The sequence below is a fragment of the Bemisia tabaci genome, chromosome 6, assembly GCF_918797505.1.
Source record: "Bemisia tabaci chromosome 6, PGI_BMITA_v3".
Lineage (NCBI taxonomy): Eukaryota > Metazoa > Arthropoda > Insecta > Hemiptera > Aleyrodidae > Bemisia > Bemisia tabaci.
The window spans coordinates 32313983-32336624 of NC_092798.1; the positions used below are offsets into that span (position 1 = coordinate 32313983).

At 37.4% G+C, this 22642-nt stretch overlaps 1 protein-coding gene across 1 annotated transcript; it reads left to right on the forward strand.

Annotated features, from left to right (window-relative positions):
• Window positions 1–8619: 8619 nt before the first annotated feature.
• LOC109044385 (armadillo repeat-containing protein 6 homolog) lies at window positions 8620–21222 on the forward strand. Its single transcript, XM_019062093.2, has 8 exons — window positions 8620–9071; window positions 9778–10060; window positions 11247–11383; window positions 13139–13343; window positions 15796–15941; window positions 17242–17361; window positions 18313–18462; window positions 20102–21222. Exons 1-8 carry the CDS (start codon window positions 8955–8957, stop codon window positions 20324–20326), a joined length of 1383 nt encoding a protein of 460 aa, XP_018917638.2. The 5' UTR covers window positions 8620–8954; the 3' UTR covers window positions 20327–21222.
• Window positions 21223–22642: the final 1420 nt, after the last annotated feature.

Sequence of the window (22642 nt, forward strand, 5' to 3'; positions counted from 1 at the left end):
TCACTTTTTGATGCTCAAACATTGGAACTTGTGAGCGAATTTTTCACAGAATATGTATTAAGACTAAATTTACTTGAAATCATTAAAATGTCTATTTTTTAAAAAAAAACTGCACTAATGCGCCTTGTACTCCCAGCCCCTCAGGCGAGAAAGTTGGATTGAATTTCGATTCTTGAGTCTTACCGTGAGAATCTGTTGCGTTAGAAACAGCAACACAACCACTGAGATTGGAGCTTTAATCATGACTCGTGTAAAGAATTGCTGTTTCCAGCGACTAAAGCCAAAGCGGTATGTAGGTATCCGACCATCTTATACAGAGATGTATACGTGCATCAAGGCCATTTTATCATTCATTATGTTCCTCTCGCATATAATTAAAATGGCTTCAATCGAGTCAAGGGCGGTAAGGGGGGGGGGGGGCGGTGAGGGCTGCATCCTCTCCCTCAACAGGCGGACTCAGCCTCCTCGAACAAAATCCAGGGTTTTGACCTTAAGAATATTAGTTTTTCTCTCGATTCCCTGTTCTCTAGGATCCCCGTCTCTCAGACGCATCTGGAACACAGGAATGCCAACTGCGATGGGACCCTCGCTGAACCTTTGAATCCACTTCAAGCATCGCTAAGTGATTTGCTATTAATGGCTGACTGGATGAGAATCGACGGCCAAAGTGCGAAACCAAGCATCTCCGTTTGCGACGTTGTAGTTTTAATGCTATATTTCATGGTATCCTCGAAAACCTAGTCACCGCAATTCATCGAAAACCTCCTTGATTTTTCTCCTCCATTAACAGAATGCTCTGTACAAATTTCAAGCTATGAACTTCGCTTGTTTTTCCTCATTAGGAACGGACATTTTGAAACACCGCGATGGAGACACGTGGTTTCGCTTTTTAGCCATCGAAACCCGAACATTATTACTGCGCCTTAAACGGTGTTTAGAGTAAAAACCGTGCGTGACCTTAAAGACCTAAAAAACATGGATCGAAAATAACAAAGTCTGGAATTAAACCCCCGCCTTCCCCATCCAAGAAAAAAAACTCATTTTTAGTTGTTTACTACACAGTTTTTATTTTTTTGTGAAGTGTCAGCTCACAGTTTTTCCCTTCGCTTTTGGCAAACAACTTCATTTCAAGCGTGTTCAATGAAGCCTGTTTTTTCATCAAGGAAAAACCTCAACCATGCAGGTGTTCCATCGTAATCGATCTCTGAACGATGCTTTCACCTCATACGCAACCTACAACCCATTCGATTGGAAAATTAAAGTGGCTCCTGGCCTGAACTTGAAAAAAATAAAATGTCAAATGATATCTGCTCCCCAAGTAGCACAAGCTGCGGTAAATATCAATCACGTTGTATAATGAAGATGTTGCATGTGTGAGGGATTTGCAATTTGACTGTAGATTCTTACGTTAAAGTTCGCGAGAAACACGATGGTGCCACTGATTTTTTCTGAAATCAACTCCCAAGCTCAAAAAAAGTTCTCAAGTTGAGGCCAAAATGGAGGGGATATCCCACGCTATCCTGAGAGTCCACGTCTACATCAAGACAAACTCTCCATGCAAAGATAGGGAGCAAATACATTAGCAGTGATGCCGTGATTTCAGTTTTAGAGTCCCCAAATAAAGTGGCAGCCCTGTCAATGTATTTGCTCCCTATCTTTGCATGGAGAGTTTGTCTTGATGTATGGACTTTCAGGATAGCGTGGGATATCCCCTCCATTTTGGCCTCAACTTGAGAACTTTTTTGAGCTTGGGAGTTGATTTCAGAAAAAATCAGTGGCACCATCGTGTTTCTCGCGAACTTTTACATAAGAATCAACAGTCAAATCGCAAATTCCTTACTCATGCATTGTTGCAATTCGACGGCGTAAGCCCGCAATCACATACAGGGTTATTCAAAAGTTACGCACCACTGACCATAACTTTAGTTCTAATTATGATATCGATTTGCGGTTTGTGGCGTCCTTCCTCATATCGAGGGGGAAACTTTTTGAGGTACTTTTCAGTTCTTCACCCCCCCAGGGGGAGGGGGGGCGGGGGGCAACTCAAAAATTTCAAATGGCAACCCCCATCATGTGATACATCGTTAGAAAGAACATAAAAAAAGAAAATTTTTGGCGCAAACCGGAAGTCGATCTGACCCCCCTGTCAAAAGTTAGGGGGGTCCAAAGGTTATTTAGGGGGTCCGTACCTTCATTTTTTAGAGTAGCTTCAGCGGCTCTTGGACATACCGTATCTCTTTTCAAAGAGTCCTCGAATACTCCAAGTCTGATACCGAAGTCTTCATATTGCCCCCGGGCCACCAAAGCCCCCCCGTAGGGGGGGATGGGCCTGTTACAATAAAACATTGCATTAAAATGCGAAAAGTCACAGAAGAGCTTCAAACTTAGCATCAAATCCGAGTGGAACTTCTTGCCGATGTTAACGCAAACGCAGCCTGCGACTTTAAAGTGAGTTTTCAAAACTCTTAGCCCCCTGCCCCCCTCATTTTTGGTTGCAGAGCGGGTAAAAACTGGGAAATTCACTACAAATAATGCCCAAAACTAATGTCCAACTTGAGGAGGACCCTTGAAACGTTGCGATCAGTCGGAGCATTGAAATACAAGGACTGCCACCCCCTTGAAGTGCGGAAACATCCAAAACACCCCCGCTGCCCCCCTCATTTTTCGTTGCAGAGCGGGTAAAAACCGGGAAAATAGCCAGAAATGATGGACCGGTTCTTACCAGCTCTGCAACGAAAAAAGCTCATTACGCTCATTGTAACAGGCCCATCCCCCCCTACGGGGGGGCTGTGGTGGCCCGGGGGCAATATGAAGACTTCGGTATCAGACTTGGAGTATTCGAGGACTCTTTGAAAAGAGAAACGGTATGTCCAAGAGCCGCTGAAGCTACTCTAAAAAATGAAGGTATGGACCCCCTAAATAACCTTTGGACCCCCCTAACTTTTGACAGGGGGATCAGATCGACTTCCGGTTTGCGCCAAAAATTTTCTTTTTTCATGCTCTTTCTAACGATGTATCACATGATGGGGGTTGCCATTTGAAATTTTTGAGTTGCCCCCCGCCCCCCCTCCCCCTGGGGGGGTGAAGAACTGAAAAGTACCTCAAAAAGTTTCCCCCTCGATATGAGGAAGGACGCCACAAACCGCAAATCGATATCATAATTAGAACTAAAGTTATGGCCAGTGGTGCGTAACTTTTGAATAACCCTGTATCTCGTTGGCGGTGTCTAAAAAGCTCCGCCTGTGTTTTTTCGAACGTGAATATCGTCGCCCCTCTGCCGTTCCTCTCTCAATTTCTACATGAGTCCTGCTTAACATATAAATCCATTCTGTCTGGGGCTCACGGGAAAATTGAGATACGCTCTCACGGCTAAGGAGCAACGATGCGATTGGAGACTTAAACGCTGAGTAAGAAAAGTAGACAAATGCGTAATAACATCGTCGGCAGTCATTTGATATGGCAATTTGCCGAGCATGATTCATAAAGCAATTGTTCGTGCCTAAGAGATATCTTCGTAGTATAATGAATGAATTGAAGGTACTCTGTCACTTTTGATCCGGAGAATTTGACTGAGAATTCCGATTTCCCGTTAAGTACTCCGGGCTCGGGAGACGAGAGCACTTTCCGGGAAATCGAAAAAATCGATCGAACAGGAGCCGGAACCGCGATAGCATTATTTAAGCTACGTTTAGGCTCGGACTGGCCATGAGGCCAATTTGTCATTGGCAGGTACGCCCCCTTGGCGAGCCGAAAACGCGCCCCTTTGACTGCAGATAGTAGAATAAGAGGAGAAAAAAATTACGACCGAGAAAATAAACGGAAAATTTCTTAAATGAACAAAAGAAGAGAGAATAAAAAGTAAAGAAAGTGCTCGTGCGCAAGATGTCCAAGAAATACTTTCTGTAGCGGAAGCACTTTTCTGTGAAATTTTCACTTTTTGGTTGACATACAGGCGCATTATCATCCCGTGTTTCATCCGCTATGTGTAACTCCCTTAGAAGCGATGGTCGATTCGGTTTTTAGACGTATGGTACTTCACAGAGCTCTTGAGAGACCTTTCAATATATTGCTTCCTTTTCGAAATGACTATTGATTTAGAAATACCATAGCATGATTCAAGCAAAGTTAACCTTAACTTATCTCAAATTTCAAAAATATGAGACATATCTAAGCGCGGTACAACTATTCGCGCAAGATGGATGACCACATAGCATTTGACACAGCCCTGCGTTTTTTTGGTCATGTCGTGTTGCACGGCATGTCTTGATTGATTCTAATGTATTTTTTAGCGCTAAATTCCGGAAAAATATCCAAAAAATTCCATCACGTCAGGATTTCCTGCAAATTCAAATTTTTGGTTTTTTGGGGGGAAAATTTCCGAAAAATTAAATTTTTATTTTTTTTCAATGCGGCCATTGCTGTTGGTCTGTAGTATCTCTACTAAGTATGGAATAACCATTGCACGTCAAAAAGCGACCTTCAAAAGTGATACTTTTTTAAAAATACGACTCGGAAAAATTTATTTCCTCATACTTTTCTTCCGTTAGTACCCACTAATCACCAGAAAAAGTAAAGTTAGAGTAAGTATCTATAATATTGGGAAGAGGGGGGCGGCGCCAAAGTCATGAGAGCTCCACGCGGCTCGCGGCTTCTTCCCGCCGCGCCGCCGCAGTGTGTTGCAGGTTCCGACTTATTTGAGTTGCACACACATTTTTGATACCTCGACGCATAGGCGCATTTAGTGGTGACTTCACGGAGCGATATTGTTAGTTCGATATCTCGAAAGTCAAAATGTGCCCCAACAAACAAACATAACCTCCAAAATGAACAATTGATGAAAGAATGCTAAAACTAGCCCAAAACTGAAACATTAATCCATGAGACCGTAAAATTATGAAAGCTAGTTATTTTCCAAAACGTTTGAGACCACATACACACGGATTGATAATATAATAAGCTCGTGACATAGTACTTAGTCTTCGGACGAACGTTGAGTTCGTTTGTCATGCGTCTATTTTCAAAGGTTTCAACTTGTCAAGCGTTCTATCATGAGTTTGGTGGGATTTCATCCTAACCTATCAGTGCCAAAATTGCAGACAAAACGGTACGTTGTTTACCCGAGATTTGGTTCTTTTGTGTGCAGAAAATTCGTAATTTCGACCATATGGCTTCCAGAGGGTGCAAAAAGTCACCAGATGTGTTTTGCTACGTCTGTGGTGAGCTGATGGTGCAAAATCAGCGACGTGATATTACAGAATTTTTGAGGAAACCTGCGACGCGGCGTCGCCCGGCGGGAAGCAGCCGCGAGCCGCGTGGAGCTCTCATGACATCTTGGCGCCGCCCGGGCCCCCCTCTTCCCAATATTATAGAAACTGGTTTTTACTTTTTCTGGCGATTAGTGGATACTAACGGAAGGAAATTATGAGGGAATAAATTTTTCCGAGTCGTATTTATAAAAATATTGACCGGAAAACGATTTTTTCGGGAATAAAAATCACTTAACAGAACATAAAATATGACAAAATTAGGACAAGTATCACTCTTTGAGATCAATTTGTGACGTGCAATGGTTATTCCATTTAGTAGAGATACTAGAGACCCAAATCAATGATCAAATTGAAAAAAAAAATAAAAATTCAATTTTTTGGAAATTCCCCTCCCCCCTAAAAAAACAAAATTTTCAATTTGCGGAAAATCCTGACGTAATGGAACTTTTTGGATATTTTTCCCGAATTCAGCGCTGAAAAATACGTGAGGATCAATCAAGACATGCCGTGCAACACGACATGACCTAAAAACGCAGGGCTCTGTAATTTAAGGCGCGATTGCGTGAGTCGTGAACTCTCAATGCTCTTTTTTATGCTGCTAGTAAGATTCGGAAGATAAGTTAAAAAACGAGGCCCGAATACGATCATATGTCCCCTATCTTCGGCTGCGTTACTCTCGTAGTGCTTGAAGCACCACTACAAATAAGACAAACCGAAACCAACATAATATGGAAACAGAGGGAGGAAAAGGATGCGCGTTTACGACGGCGCAGAGATACAACTATTCGAACTTGATGGACGTCCGTGCTGCATCTGAAAAATTGAAGGCACGATGACGCGATGCCTGAACTCTTAATGCTCTGCTACATACTGTCCATGAGGTGCCGCTCAGAATCGGGAGAGTAGTTGTAAAAGAGGCTTGAATACGTCCCTCCCTTCGGCTGTGTTGATACTCGTTTCTTTCTTCTTTTTTCAGGTTTATGTCTAAGTCTTTTTCAGGATGGATTTGCAGACCCATGTCTTAAGCTCATGCAAACCGCGGCACTGGCTCGGTTTTTTTTTAGAATAATGGTGCTTGGATACGTCTAGTGGCATTAATATTTCATTTTTTCTTTAATTTCAGAAGTCTGTCGGTCACTTCAATACGTTCAATTTTCCAATTTTTACTCTGCACGATTAAACAATTTTCAACTTGAAAATACCTAGCGTAAACTAGTGCTGCTTTGCCAAAATTGTCTGAACCTCCCTCCATGTAGGGGATGCGCTACCGGGAAATATCAAATTACGCCCCCAGATGCGAGTCAGTCCGACCCTGGCCACGTTCGCTTTCTTGGATTTTAGAATTTTGGAAATGTGACTCAAAACGTGATATTAAAAATTTAGCTCAGATTCGGATCCCTCGTAAAAAGTCGATGCAATACGATAAATCATATGTTAGCATAGCATGGAAGAAAGAGGGTAAACGCATATAGGCGTACAGATTATATCATTTGGGTAAATAAGCACAGAATTACTTACCCCTTTTATCTATGTCGCCAGCTGATCGAAATCTAAGTGCCACTGGTGCCGGCGGTTTCGACCCATTGAATATTGATAAACATTCCTCTCACTCATTAGCTGATCCACTCAGTACATACCCATGTTGCCACTCTTTCCTTCATGCCCACACCGTATATCGACGGCATGAGTCCGCAACCACACTGAAAAAAAAATCTCGGTGTATACTAAGAAAAGGGTAAAATTACAAAGAATTCAGGGTTCTATTTGATCCCAATTTTTTCTTGGTAAAATTACCATTTATAAAATTGGTAATTTTACCGAGAAATCTCGATAAAATTATTGAACTTTCTCGGTGATTTTACTGGACCTTGGTATAAACGCCAATTTTTATTATCGACCATGGTAGAATTACCGAGATAAAATGGCAATAAATTTACCGGGAATCGATTACCAATAAAAGTGGTATTCTTACCTGAAAAAACAGTAAAAATATCGGTTTTTAGGTAAGTTTACCAGTCTGTCCTGGTAAAATCACCAATCATTAGTAAAAAGTGAGATGGTAAAAGTACCAACAGACCTTGGTAAAAACGCCGAGAATTTTTTTCAGTGCACGTATCTCATTGCGGTGTTTGAAAATCTCCGCTCCTAATTTATTTTTTGAAGGAGAAAAAAATCGACATCATATACAACAGCGAAATACAACCCTGGCTTTAGCGCTCTTAAACTCAGTTAGTTTTTTGCATTTTATTGTTGATTTGGGTTCCTTTTGTTATTTAGTTAAATTATTCCTGCTTCTTAATTTTTATTTCTTATGCAAAAATTATCTTTTTGCGAAGTACAATCCTGGCTTTAGCGCCCTTTAACTACGGCCTTAACGGTTGAACCTATGAACCTACAGTGGCGGCACAGGAAAACCGAGAAACAACGCGAGGACGCTACTTCAATATTAAACTTCCATCGCCTTGCTAAGGCGCAGGGATACGACTATTTGAACTCTGCGGAACGCGTGAGGTATCATGCTTCATTTGAAGGCGTTTTCGAATCTTCTGTATTTACATGACGATCGGACCTAGGGTCAACTGTTGGTCTAATTTCATTACGTGAATGCAGAAGAAAAACTAATGTGTGATCAATTTTCAAGGACAATTCTGTAATTTCTCCTACGATTTTAAGTAGATTAAAACGCTTAATATCCAAAATCTAAGCTCAGATTCGAATTCCTGGTGAAAAATTGATGCGATTTCGTGTATCATATGTTAGCATAACTTGAAGGAAAGAGGTTTAACAACGCGTATAGATTCTGTCATACTGCCCCTTTGAACTACGCCGCCGGTCGCCCGAGATGCAACCGAACGGGGAGACGCCGGCGCTTACTAAGCGTTCGGTTTCGTCCCGAGGAATTCCTCACGATAAATTCTTATTCTTCCTCCTCCGCTGACCCACTGAGCACTACCCATGTTGCCACGTTGGATTCATATACTCGAATCAGTGTGTCTAAGTTACGTCTCTTTCCTTCACGCTATGCTCGGGTATGATACATGAAATTGCATCGATTTTTAACGAGGAATCCGAATCTGCGCTTCGATTCTGGGTATCACGCGTTTTAAGTCAAATTTTTTAAATTAAAAAATCAGAAATGACGGACGTGGCCTAAAATGCTTTCGCGGCTCTTATTCCATGGATTTTTCTGAAAATCAGTGTGGCGGTACTTTTCGACGAGAAACTCGAATTTTTAGTTAATGTTTGAAAATTCAAAAAAGGTTTCGAAAGTGCTGCACTCTGCCAAAGTATGTGATAAACATTCCCCTGATTCCCTTCCAGATTCCCTCCTTCCCACATGATTTTTAACATAACCTCAAAAATAATTCGTTAGTAATCAATTTGTTTACATTCTCCAAGCTGACCATCTGAGATTTTTAATCTTCATTTTTTGTTAAACTCATCTTAATTCATGATTTAAACTGTTCAAACTTCACTAGAAGTTGTAAAAATTCTCGAAGAGCCTTGTGTTTATTATCATCTGTAAAATCATTTGTCAGCTTTCAAGTTACTAGTCTAACAGCACAGAGTTGACGTTGTGATCCCCTCCTGTATTCCACTGTTAAACAATTCTGTCACTCAGTAGTTTCCTCCTGTTTTTATTTGTTTTTGCATCGATCGTTCAGTTCTAAGTTTATTACAGAGAAAATGGTGAAAATCATACAACAAGAGACATTTGACACTGTTGTGAGGGAAAACATTGAGGAATTTGGTCTGTCAGCGGAGGAGGCTATTGAGGATGCAGAAAAACAGTTCATAGCTCAGGTAATGTCTTTACTCAGGAAAATAAAAGAAATAATCATAACAACCAATGAGTAAGTCCACCTCACCGAGATTATTCTTCAATGATACGTCTGGACACCCACTCAAGACAAATGATCAGTAAAATTGTTAAGTAACTCACTTGCATGTTAAATACTAATTTGTGAATGCGTTTCACCGGCAGTCGCACTGAGGATGCCGGAGTTGCAAGCCAGCAAGACGCGTTTGCAAATTAATATTTTACGTGCAAGTGAGTTTTTTTAACAATTTTATTGCGATTATTCTTGTCAGGTTTGTAGTTATGAATTTTGCTCTCTAGCTGTGCATTGTCACATTATTTACTTGAATTGCAAGCCGCTCAACAGCAAGCTAATCATTGAACCTGACAGGCAAAGAATACAAAAGGAAAATGAAGCAATCCTATAGATTGATTGGCTCTTGTGGTCAAAGGGAGAAAATGATGGACCCACTAGGTATGTAATCTCTCTCGGGTTGCTGTTAGCTAGCTCAGTTCTTACCTCCTTTGTCTATTGCAGCCTCTAACTTCTATCAATAAGGCCGCTCAATTTTTCCGTTTCTTTTCTTTTGCCATTGCTCTGTTTATCAACTAATAATCAGCCTGCAGATAGGGGAACTTTCTTGCGCAATAGCACCACAGATTTCGCAACAGTTTTCTTATCGTATTGATTAGATTTTTTCTCTCTTCCAGGGCATTGATCTTAGCAACATAATCAAAGATCTGTACTTAAGGAAAGATGAAGACCCTCTCTTAGTTGCTCTGGAGCGAATCAAGGATAATATCGGAACTAGCTCTACTGATGGATTAGAAGAGGCTGTTGAGAACCTAAAAAATGAATGCCGAAAGGATATTGCTCGCAAAATACTAGCAGGAAAAAAAGGAGCTTACAACCTCCTGCTGAATGTTTTGACTAAATTTAAAGAGGACAAGATTCAAGTAGCATCACTGGCAGCACTTGTTGCTTTAATGACAGGTTTGGCGTTATTCAGTTTTCCAGGATCAAAATTTATCAAAATATGGTGGGCTCTTCCATGGCAAAAAAAAAAAAATCATTGTTCTCAAGAATGACAAATATTTTGATTGTGTGCTATCCTCCAATGGATGAAATCGAAACTATTTTAATTAGATTGTAGTTGAATAATTAACATATATGAGTTCATTTAAGCTGATGTAGAAGAAACAAAAAACAATTAAAATCCAAGAAAAGTGATCAGAATTTGAACAGTTTGCTATGTGAAATTACTGGTGTAAATACTATGCCAATGTCAATGTAAATTAAAAAGAAAATAAGGAAAGCAATTATAAGAAAGGATTGAGGATTCTTACGTAATTTCTTGAAAACTTCTGGAATTTTCATTCTTTGTTTTAAAAACATATATAGTTTTCAAGTCTCAAACATTTGGAAGGTTTTATTTTCCTTGCAAATCATAAAGTAGAAGTAATTTAGCTAGCAATCATAAAGTATAGATAGAATTTTAAGAAAAGTTAAAATTTACAATTTTCTTGCACTTATTTACACATGAAAATTGCATTCACAAATTTTAATTTGCATTCATGAGTGTTTATAATTTCAAAAATATATTAATTTTACTTACTGTCATTCATAGCGTTTGCAGTGTCTTAATTTATTCATACCGTATGAAGTAAAAATACACCATATCGATGTACAATGTGCAAAACCCTCAAATATCTCAAAATTTCCGTTTCTATTTTATTTTTTCAAAGAGAAACAAACCAACCTTCCAGCTTGAAATTTGTGCAGAATATTCTGTGTACAGAGATGGAAAATCAAGAAAGTTTTGGAAAAATCATGTTGATTAGTTTTCCAAAGAAAAAATTAAGTACCTATGACATATAGTCTGCAGCGTCGCAAAAAGAGATACCGGGTCTTGAACTTTGGCCATCAATTTTTCTAGAGGCAAACCATTGCTTAGTAAAGCTTTACATACACAATTTTTTATCATCCGAGAGGCAGCTTTTTTTTCTGGTTGATTATAGTGCTTATAGTAACAGTACCCATTCTTGACAGCTTCAACCTAATTCAAATCCAAATAATTGTGTTCAAACGAATTTGATTCAAGTTTTATTTATTTATGGATACTAATTTTGTATATTCATTTGTGTCATCAGTATATTTAAGTGTTTGTTTTTCTTTGCAGGGTATCCTGACCTTTTGGATGCAGAAGGTCTAGACCTAATGATTAATAAGTTGGAAGATTCAAGTAGTGAGCAGCAACAGATCCTGACATTACAGTGGGCTGTAGAGTGCTGCAAGAAGCATGAAAATAATAGACAGGTTTCCTTCTTTCAATGAATCTAAATTTTTCATTTCTACTCAAGTCAGTGTAGTCCTTGCAGTAAATAACCTGTGGGACAAATCGACGGCGTAAGTCCGCAATCACATATCTCGTTTGCGGTGTCTGAAAATCTCCGCCTCTTTGTTAGTTTTTTATAAGAGAACAAATTAGCATCATTCCTTGAAATTTTTGCAGAACTTACTTTGCACAGAGAAGAAAAATCATAGCAGTTTTAAAGAATTGCCGTTGAGCATTTTTCCGTTTAAAAAATAAAGTATGACAGGAAGTCTGCGACGTCGCAAACCGAGTTATGTGATTGCCGACTTACACCGTCAAAGTACATCATAATCATTGATATTTTTGCATTATGACTTGATTTGTTTAAAAATGTTTGGTACTAAGTACACACTTATTATGCCATATTCCTCAGAGAGTATAATATCTCCACTCTCTAGCAGTAGACTATGTGTGGATAATGAGACCAGAAACAAAGTAGGTGCATATCGATGGCAAAAGTGCGAAACCATGTATCTCCGCTCGAGACGTAGCAGACTTCCTGTTGTACTTTATTTTTTCTTTGGTAAACTCTTTAACGTAATTTCTTGAAAACCTCTGTGATTTTTCTTCTTTATTAGCAGAGTACCTATTCTGCATTAATTTAAAGTAGTAAATTTGGCTTGTTTCTCTCCGGAAAAATAAAATAGGAGTGGATATTCTGAAACACAGCAATGGAGTTACCCAGTTTTGCTCTTTGGCCATCAATACATGAGTTTGCAATTTTTGCAGATTTTTGCCCTTATTTTCAATTTTTTAAGGAGATGACTGATCAATGTTCTACCAACAATTTTATCAAATGGGCCACTATACAAGGTCTGAGCTAGGTAGGAAAACATGTAATATGTTTCCTTTTCAAAATATTTTCTGGAAAATGAATCTCACTACCAGTCTTTTGGATATTAAATTCTGAACAAGTATTTTTTAAGCAGATCAAATAGAAGTCAGATTATACAAATAATGTCATTTGTATTTTTGCAATTTAATTAATGTTTATTAAAAACACTCGTATCTGGTTTAGGAATTGATTCCCACATTTTTTGTTTTGTGATTCATTTTCTTTGCTGATTTTTGAAGAGGAAACAAGTTGCATAGTGATTTAGTTGATAGCTCGTCTCGAGGCCCATTTTTTTTCTTTCCAAACATATTATGAAAAATTTTTAGTCACACTCCTCTAAAGAAATATAGTGGATGTGTAAAATATTGAATGACTCATGAAGTCTAAAATATTCTAATCAAGTTATCGATGCTGAAGCTCCCAAATCTTATATCTTGTTTGCGGTGTTTTAAAATCTTTGCTTCTATTTTTTTGTGAAGGCAAATGTATCAGTATCATTTCTTGAAGTTTTCACAGAATTTTTTCGCACAGAGAAAAGAAAAACCCCTGGCAGTTCTTAAGAATTTCCCCAAAGTTGTTTTTTATTTAAATAATGAAGCAGGACAAGAAGTCTGCAATGTCACCAACTGAGGTACGTTGGTCGGGAATTTCATCGTCGATTTGTGCTTCTGTGGTTTTGCTGATGACATTTAACCTAATTTTTCCTTGTGTTGAAGAAAAAAGAAATTAGCATTAAAGTATGACAGAAATCTTAAACTTAAACCGTAAGTGTCTTGTCATATTAAAGTCCCTTGTTCTCTTCTCTTTAAGCAGTGACATCAGAGTTTATTCTCAATTAACCTCAAGTTCTTTTACATTCCAGAGTATTTTTAAGAAGGACATCACAACAATCTTAAAAAGGAAAATAGAAGACAGCAGCTCAAGTCGCGATTTGCTTTACCACATTTGTTGCCTCTTCAGACATCTAGTTCTGGACGATGATGTGAGAGTAGAGTTTTCTCAAGCGCATGAGCATGCACGTACCATATCATCTGATAATTTGAGTCATCTCACAAAATTACTTTTCAGTGAGTAGAACATGATTATTGTATCTGTCCCATGAAAAAAAAGCAAGAGTACCTTCCCAAATCATTAGAAATTAGACTAGTCCATGTAAAAAATCGCTAAGGAAATTCAGAAATTTTTCTGTCTACGTATAGAAATATTTTTCATAGATTAGATTAGAGTAATTGTTATAAAATCTTGTTTCCAGGTGGTTTTTGGCTTGTCGGAGAACTATATGATAATCGATCGATCCATTGATAATTTCTGGATTTTAGGACATTTCTTAAGGATTTCAAACCAATACTTAGCTGGGTGGATTTCAGCTAATGGGAGAAAATGGTTCTGAAAAAAAGGTTAAAAAGTGATTTGGCCATATCAAGCTATAAACTACTTTTCTGTTATCTTAGAGCTCCATACTATTAATTACGTGCATCTTAATATCTTTACGATGATTTTTCTTTACCAAGCCTAACATGTCAGTTTGGTTTGGACATGTCAGGTTTGGTGACGTCACCAAACTGACATTTTGCTGTTATCAATTTTTTCTGCCAATTTACAGCAACAAAATCAAACTAATCATCGAGGTTAGGTCGAGAAGCCACCTGTAGATGTAAGAAAATAATATTTGCTCACATATTCCTTGCATATTCCACCAAAAGTTTTGATGGAAAACAGCGTCACCAAACTGACATTGAATAAGTGAGACACTCCAAAAACCATGGAAAAAACTGAAACTATGCTGAAATTGGAAGAAATATGTGGAATTATCAAGTGCACGTCTGTTCGTTCTCCTTTTCCGCACTCAGTCATGCCTTAATCCGCACACAAGCGCAATATCTTGAGTGGCCACAAACTAAAACGCATAGCATCACCAAACTGACATAATATTGAGTTACACGCTTCAAGTCTCACATTAAATTGAATAATATAGTTTTCTGGTGTTTCAATGCATATTATATCAAACAATATACCTTCAAGACTTAAAAAAAAATTAGACAAAGCTCGGAAAAGGTCCTGGTTTATTTACATAACGATTTGATACATTGGCTACCTCCGAGTTACACATCACAAAACTGACATTTCACTGTTCAGCACGTTGAAAAAAAGGTTTAGAGTTATTCAAATCTCCTGAGGAATTTTTTCGTGGTTGGTGTGACCTGCTTCTACGCAAAAACCAAACATCGAGAGAAAATATTATAATTGAAAGTTTTGAACAACCAGTTACACGTCTTTCCCATATTTTCTTCAATTAGCTGAAATCCACCCAGCTCTGTAGTATGTCAGATATTTTCACACAAAATTTGACCTAGAAAAATTTTAAAATAATTCTAAAAGTAGGGCTTGAGTGAATATTGCAATTTCACAATCACTAATCATACATCATAAAATTTTTACTTTCTTCATTATTCTAATTTTTGTGGTTGTAGAGGAACTTTTTTTTTTTTTTTTTTTTTTTTGTCCTAGGTGCTTTTCTAACGTTTTTTATCCATAAAAAATCTCCAAATACCAGAATAGTGTTAGAATCTCCTCCAAAATCCATATTTTTTAAATGATTGTAACAGCTATTAGCCGTAAATGATGAAATGCTGATGGCATTTCAATCTAGTCTCCTTACATCCTATTATGGGGTTTCTCCACAATGATTCTAGAATTTAATTGCAAACAAAAGTATACTGGAGGTGAACCCTCTGTAAAATGTTTGCTGTGTTTGTAGGCAGCTGAAAAAGGTAAACTTATCTGAAGAAGGCTCTATATTCTTGATTGAAATGGGAAAATGAAAACTTTCAGTAGACCTTCAAGGAGGTAACATTAGGTACTTTGATAGTCCAGAAAAAAATCAATTCATTCTCAGCCTGCTGCACAAATTATCAAACTCACTCTCTCTCTGAACTTGAAAAGTAATCATCGATTTTATTCAAAATTTTGAAAATGACTGTATTTTGCAATTGGACTCAACAATTTCTGGCTCATTTCAGAAACAGCATATGTGCTAATAGTTTTCCTACGGAGATAAGTGCTTTTTTGAGGTAGCTAGAAATTGTAGTTATTTATTGCAAAATGTAGTCCATTAATAACTCTTATGTAACTAACAAAAAATCTTAGCAACTTTGACCTCATAAGCTGAACATTGAATATACTTCAATTCCCGTCTTTGCTGGGCACTTGCAGTTCTAGACCCTGCCTCTATCAGCTGCATGCAACTGATGGAGATGCGATATTATGTTGCTTGTCTCTAACCCAGGTGGGACAATAGTTGTCATATTATAATTTCCTCTCTACCTCAAAGTACAAAAAAAAAAGAAAAAAAAGCCAAAGCGCCAGCTCTTGATAACACACATTTTCATCTGGAGACCCCAATGTAAAAGCAAAAAAAAGGAAGATTTAATGATAGAAACAAAAATCATATGTGTATGTTCTGCTGAGTGGCTGTAATTTTTTGTTCGAGTTTCAAACATTTGTATTTGTTTGATTCAGAACTTCGTGAAGATAACGCAGCTGTATGTGAGCTCTTACAAACTTTGACTTCGTTGATAGTTCGAAATGAATTCTGTCAGGAAGTTGCGGACTGTGGAGGCCTTACTTTTATCATGGATGCCATGACTGAATTTCCAAACGATGAGGTGAGCTAATACTACTTGAATTACTCCAGAAAAACCTAGAAATGTGAGGGAAAATGACAAAAGTGTCAGGAAAAAAAATTTGCTCTCCAGAATGGGTTTAACATTTCAAACAATAACTTTTGCTTAGTAACTACTTCAATTTATGTCTTTATAACCATCTAAAATATATTGTCAGGGAATTTCATTAAAATGTGTCAGGGATTTGTCAGAAAAATTCATTTTCTAAATTCTGTTACGACCCTGTCTTCAAAAAGTCTCTGATTTTGTGAACAATTTTAATTTTTAATGAATCATCAGTTTACTATCTTGACTCTCCTGAAACCATAGAGGAGCACATGGAAGACAACCCTCTCTCTGATAAGACAGTAAGTTTGTCCAAAAGAGTCCAATTGAAAAAAGCGGAAAATCCTGGAGAGTTAAATTCAAGACATCTTTTTCAAAACTCCGCAAATGGGCCTGTTGCAAACCTTTGCCAGAGCAAAAATAAGAGTTTTCTGTCAGTAAATATCTCAAAAATCACGATTGGCAAAGTTTGAAATGCACTCCTAACTTCACAATCTGCGTAAGAAATTTGCGTTTTTTGAGCTTCCCGCTTCAAAAATGATACTAAGGTACAGGTGAACATTCCGTTAGGGGAGCTGTTCTATCCATCCCCTGTGCACTAGGATACTACACAATATTCAACATGGCTGACACCAATCCGCCAAAACAGTTCGCTGGCCAAAACGCATGTGCCTGGACGAGATTCTAACCATTAGTTAACAACCCAGAGTTTTCCATACAAACCATAGTTTTCATTCACAACTTCTTCGCAATGTTAAAGGTCTGCTTAGGTTAATCTTGTGCTCCCGATTATGATTTGCGCGTGGAAGCATCGGCTATGTTGGGTATTGCTATTGCGAAAGGGTTGAATGGAATAACTCCTCTAACGGAATGTTCACCTGTGCTGTAGTACCATTTCTAAGCGGGAATTTTACATAACTTTAAATTAGATGGACGCTTTCATTTGCTCAAACAACAAAAGAGTTCTTGGAATTATCGTTTGAAAAGTTTCAATTGATTGATCGCAATGTGAACCACAAACATTAACAGCTCACTTTTAAGTTGATTTTGGAGATGCTTATACTTTGAATTTATTATGCATGAGGTTTTGTTGTGCACTCAAGTTCTGTGGAGGTATAATTATCACCTTGTCCAATGGTCATTTTTTTTTTGTACTTGCAGATTTCGTATCATCGCATGTATAACTGCTTTTTCAAGTTTTCAGCACAGTCATTAAAATGTTGTCTCATTGTTTCAGAAACTGAATTGGCAATGTCTTCGGCTGCTTAAAGGTTTAGCAGGAAATGATGAGGTCAAACTGAAAATCATGCAGAGTGGTGGAGGAGCCTTGATTATCTCATGCATGGACCGATTTAAAGTGAGCATAATTTTCTAGACAGAAATTTTTACATGCCTCTGGTTCGAATACCTTACATTTTTTTTAAAAAGAAAACAGAGTTGTTGACATAACGTCCTATCATTTATAGCCTTCTAGAGTTCCTTTGTAACTGAATCAAACACAGATGGCTATAAAATGATATCAACATCTTTGTATCTAATCTGAGAGGTGCTTTTTACCAACTCTTGTTTATTATTTTTTTTAAAGAAAATATTTGACGGGAGATCAGTTTAGCTTCCTGTCATGACAACCTCCCTCTTATCCAGCAGTATTTCTGCATGAAGAATTTGATTTAATGCAAGGGCACACCCTCTTTTAATGCTTCTGTTTTGCCATCCTTTGAGGGTTTCAATTTCAAGAGTTCTCTGTGAGTTTTTTCTTTTCCTTTCTAGGATTGGCCCACAGGGGCCAATCCTAAACTTAAAACCGGCTTCCCTCGGTCTCTACTTAACAACCAGCCCCAGATGACCATTAAACTTGGGTTGCATGGCTGAGAATCAAACCAAGATCTCCTAATTACAGGGCAAGTGCTGCAACTACACACAAACAAGGGTCAAAAACATTAGTACCAGAAACTGCCAATCGATTTTAGAGGGAACCAGTAACAGACCTAATTGCATTTACACCTGATCCATTTATTCAAAAAGAAAAGTGATTAGTTAAATGGCAATTTTTTGCTTCCGAAGGAACTTCATTGCTCCATTAGTCATCAGAAAGTTTAATGTACCATGAAGAATTTGATGAACATCAATGTTCGCATGCCTATCAAGAAGATGCTTAATTTTCAAATTACTCTCGTAAATGAATCTATTCTACCCAATAGTCAAAATATTTCAGATTTTAGCATCTAGAAAAAGTGCATCTCATCAATTGAAAGCAGGCTACTTTTTATCCCTTAGATGATGAAATTCAACATTCCTTTTTTTACAGAATTCCATAAACATTAGTAGAGCAGGACTGGCTGTCATTACAGCCTTGTGCCTGAGGTCACCCCAGAATAGTCAACTGATGTGTGAACTGGAGGCTCCGTCAGTCATAGTTCAGGCAATGAAAATTCATTCTGCAGATTCCAAAATCCAGGTAAGCTAATAATAATGTTCTAAAAGAGAGCTTCTGCAATTCAGGTTCAAATTTCAGTAGAAGTCACATTCTTCATCCTTAAGAATCTTCCTTTTCAAACGGAACAGGAAGTCTCCATAAATAAATCAATGCCAAATAAATCGATAATGTACTATTATTTTCTTAATGTGTTCACTGTCATGGGTTTTTCTTTTGCATATCGACAAACTGTGAAAACTGCTTTTGGGTTGTGGTGATTTAAAATTTCTTCCAGTATGTAATAGTCTTCAGAAAGTAATACCAGACATTTTGTCTAAAATTTACCGAAAAAATTATTGGAAGGGAAAAGAAATATCATAAAAATCTTTATGAAATCATTTTGTTGTTTTGCCATGATATGTCTTTTTGCTTGACATCACCATCGGACTTGGTTTTGCTGTTCTCAAGAGGATTAAAGTGGAAGACTAAGCACAGAATACCAAGAAATTTTGGTACCAGTTTTTCGATATTATTTGATGTAACACTCTTTACAACCTTTAGAGCTTTGAGCGTATGAGCTTTTAAAATTGAATTTCTAACTTGCCATTCTCGAGAAAAGTGGGGCGCAAAAGCAAGTTTTTGCCCTTCTTACTTGCATTTTCTTATGGAGATGTGGGACTGTTGCTACATGTTTGTTGATGCTGCGCTGCTTGCTGTTATCAATTTGATTATTTTTGTCTGTCACATTTTCTGGACTTGCAAGAAAACAGATACTCTCCTCGGTCATTAATTTAAGTTTGCAACATTTCATTGAGATATTGTCTGTAAAAATGCCGAAAAATTCACTTTTCAGCCCTGCTTTTCTTGAGATAGGCATGTAGGAAGTTCGATTTTAAAAGCTCACGTGTTCAGGAGGTTGCAAGGAACATCATATTAAAAATATTGAAATTCTACCAGAACCGAATTTCTTGATTTTTCGTGCATCGTCCTTTTTTGAAAAATATTACCCTCCATTTAAGCGTATCAAAGCCTAACCTTGCCGTGTGGAATATGGACTATATATCAGTAAAAAGAACTGAGTAGAGTTGGGAAATCTCTAAGAACTAGCGGACCCCTGATGACACACATTGATTAATAATTTCATAGTTTTTACAAGAAATGGCAGTTCTGGTATGTCTCCCGAACAATTATTTTAACCATGCATCCCATCTTCACTTTTAATTTTCTAATTTACGCATTGATGAAGGTCCTGATTGTTGAAACCAGACGGTCTAAATTAACATTTTCTTTTGAATTTCCTTAAAAAATAATCTTCATTCCACAGTGAGAAGACTCATTCGAGGGGCTTGGAGGACAAGGCACATAAGATCAGCTTTTGAAAAAATTGAGGTATTCATGAACTGAACTGAATCTAGTTTGAAAGTATATTCTGTGAAAAATTATTGACTAAAATCCAACTTTAAAGTGTCAGAAAGTTAGTTTAAATATCCTTTCTGCCTTGAAGCTACATATAATTTTAAAACTTTAAACATGTATTTCTAGAAACAGCAAAAACTGCACTTATGCGCCTTGTCCTCCAAGCCCCTCATTTTATCAGCTTCGCTAGCTAATATCCCCAAAACATCCCATCTATTTTTTACTGTTATGCCTCTCACTTTAATTTTTCCTCTGCCTTTTTCAGAAAAGCGGCTGCTGTGCTGTCAGGAACGTGGTTTCACGCTGCCGAGAGCTGTCCAAACACTTCCTAGAATTAGGTATCGAAGAAATTATAAATGACGTCATGAAGAGGTTCAAATCTGAGTTAGAGTTTGATGCAAAGTCTGCTCTTCGAGATCTTGGCTGCAACGTTGTCTTCAAAGAGGAGTGGAAAGGGGAGAACAAATCTGGTGTCATCGATTGTAATTAATAAGAATATTTTCTGTCTCTGTGATTTCTCCAAAGATAAGTAGGAACAATTTTTCCGATTGTAGGCAGTTGATTCTTCTGTTGACATTTTAGAACTATAGCTAAATTTGTTGAGTGATTTTTAAAGTGAAATGGAAGAATCATCAGCTTTATTTAGACCGCGTTAAGCAGAAAGTAACCAAGCCACATCAGCAAGTGCCAAATTTAATTGGGCAGTCTAATTTTTTACGTGAAAACAGTTATACAGGTTTTTGTGCAAATTACAGTGAATTTTCTGTTTAGTACAAAACAAATTCCTTAAAAATTTCAGTAGAATCTGCACGAAGGTTCGCTTGGAGAAAATTGAATTGCTTAATTATACTTGGCAAGAGCTGAAGTGGCTTGGTTCCTTTCTGCTTAATGTGGTCCATTTAGCCATTGAAAGCAGATAGAAAGCACAAGAAAGCAGATCCTTTACTCAGCTAAGGACTTTTGCGACAACTCTGATACTATTCCACCGAACCTTCTGTGTTAATATGTTTGTTTTGTTGCTTGCCTTATCATTTTAAATGCATGACTACATGTTACATAGGAGGGGCAAATAAGATCTTTTGTCAGGGAGTAAAAGCCTGCTCCATTTTTATGAATTTATGATCTACCTATGAGGAGAAACTTCGTGTGGTCAAAATGAATGGCTTTTTCACAGTGTCAGATGATATTTTTATCATTTAATATTGAATACTTTCCAGCGTTCCTAATTTTCCTTTAATAATGCTTATGCTTTTTTAAAACTTTATAATCCATAAGTTGAAATACATTCTTATTTTTCACTAATTTTTTAGAAAACGTCCAAAAAATACTGAAGTATCAAAGATACTGAAAAAAAAAAAAAAATAAAATAAATAATCTTTACTATTATTTGTTTTCTATTTTCTTTTCATTTAAACTGGCCCCTTACCCTGCTGTGCAATTTTTTTTGTAACTATAAGTTTAATATGCTCTGTCTGTTTGCAAACTTGGACCTCATTATCTGAGGGTCCCCCTAAAAATTTTCACACGAGATCGTTAATCTCATAAACCTTAACATATTTGGATCTCTGTTTCTAAATTTCTTTTTTTTTTTTTTTTTTTTTTTAGAAAAACATCCTCTATTAAGTACTGCAGTACTGCATAGAATTTTTAAAAAAAGTAATAGAATTCAATTCTTCAAAGTCATGAAATTTAAAGCAACTTGAAGAAGCCAGAAAATTCGCGAGAAAAGTTTGGTAATTTTGCGAGTAGCAAGACGGCTCAACCACTTAAGTCAGCGGTATGCAAGAGAGCAGGAATAACTTCTGAGTGCCTTTTCCAAATAAGAGATATAAGAGATATAAATAAGAATCTCTAGAAGTGGCGATTTTGTCCACAGTCTAGTGATAGCCAGTTGATAGGAAAAAATCGAAGTTTGAAGGTCAAGAAAAGTCAAGAAATTCGGAAGTTTAGAAGGTCGGGGAAAAGCACTAAAAGTCAGAGGATTGCAAAATGAAAAAATTGGGGAAACCTTCGGTTGTATTTTATGAGTCATTCAACGCATTTTCTGTTTTCATGGTCTCGTTGGAGGGAGGCAGAGCATGTCAACGGCTAAAGTAAAAAAATCTCTTCACAACAAATTTTAAGGAGTCGTTTTGGTCAGTGATTTTTAAGGTAAAAAATGAAGGAGGAGTTTGAGAGGTCGCATCGCATGGACGACTTCCCTAAGTAACACATCATTGGACTTCAGTCCTTGAAATATTTGTATTCTCATAAGAGACTTGAATCTGATGAAGGTGTTGTGTTATTCTATGTGATATGCAAACATTTCTCCAACTATTTTTGAACATATCATTCTTTTGGTTTCATATCGATTAGAAAGGCGATTCCTTACGTCTGAACCTCCCCCTCCCACCCCCTTCGGATGACTGGGGCTTCACGTTTTGCGGAACCTTTAATTTTACCGCAAGTCAAAATGGATGATATTTTTCCAAGTCTGAAAGATATAGTCAATATGCACGTATAACTTGTGTACAAATCAAGGATTTAATCGACAGATTTTAATACAAAAAATTATTTCGTGTAAAACCGATCAAAATAAATTTCGCCGCGCTCTACCGGCTACCGCTATTTTTCCCGTTTTTACCGAAATTTTATTACCAGTAGTGCCAACTATTTTCATCATACACTAGTAACCTTCCCTCCCTTCAGTCGATGGTTTCGGGCTTTACATCGGTCCGCAAGAATTTTTTTTAATCCTTTAATTGTAAGTTGACTTTTATCTGTTACAACAAACAAATTTGGCTTGGTTTGTTGTAGTAGAAGTGGT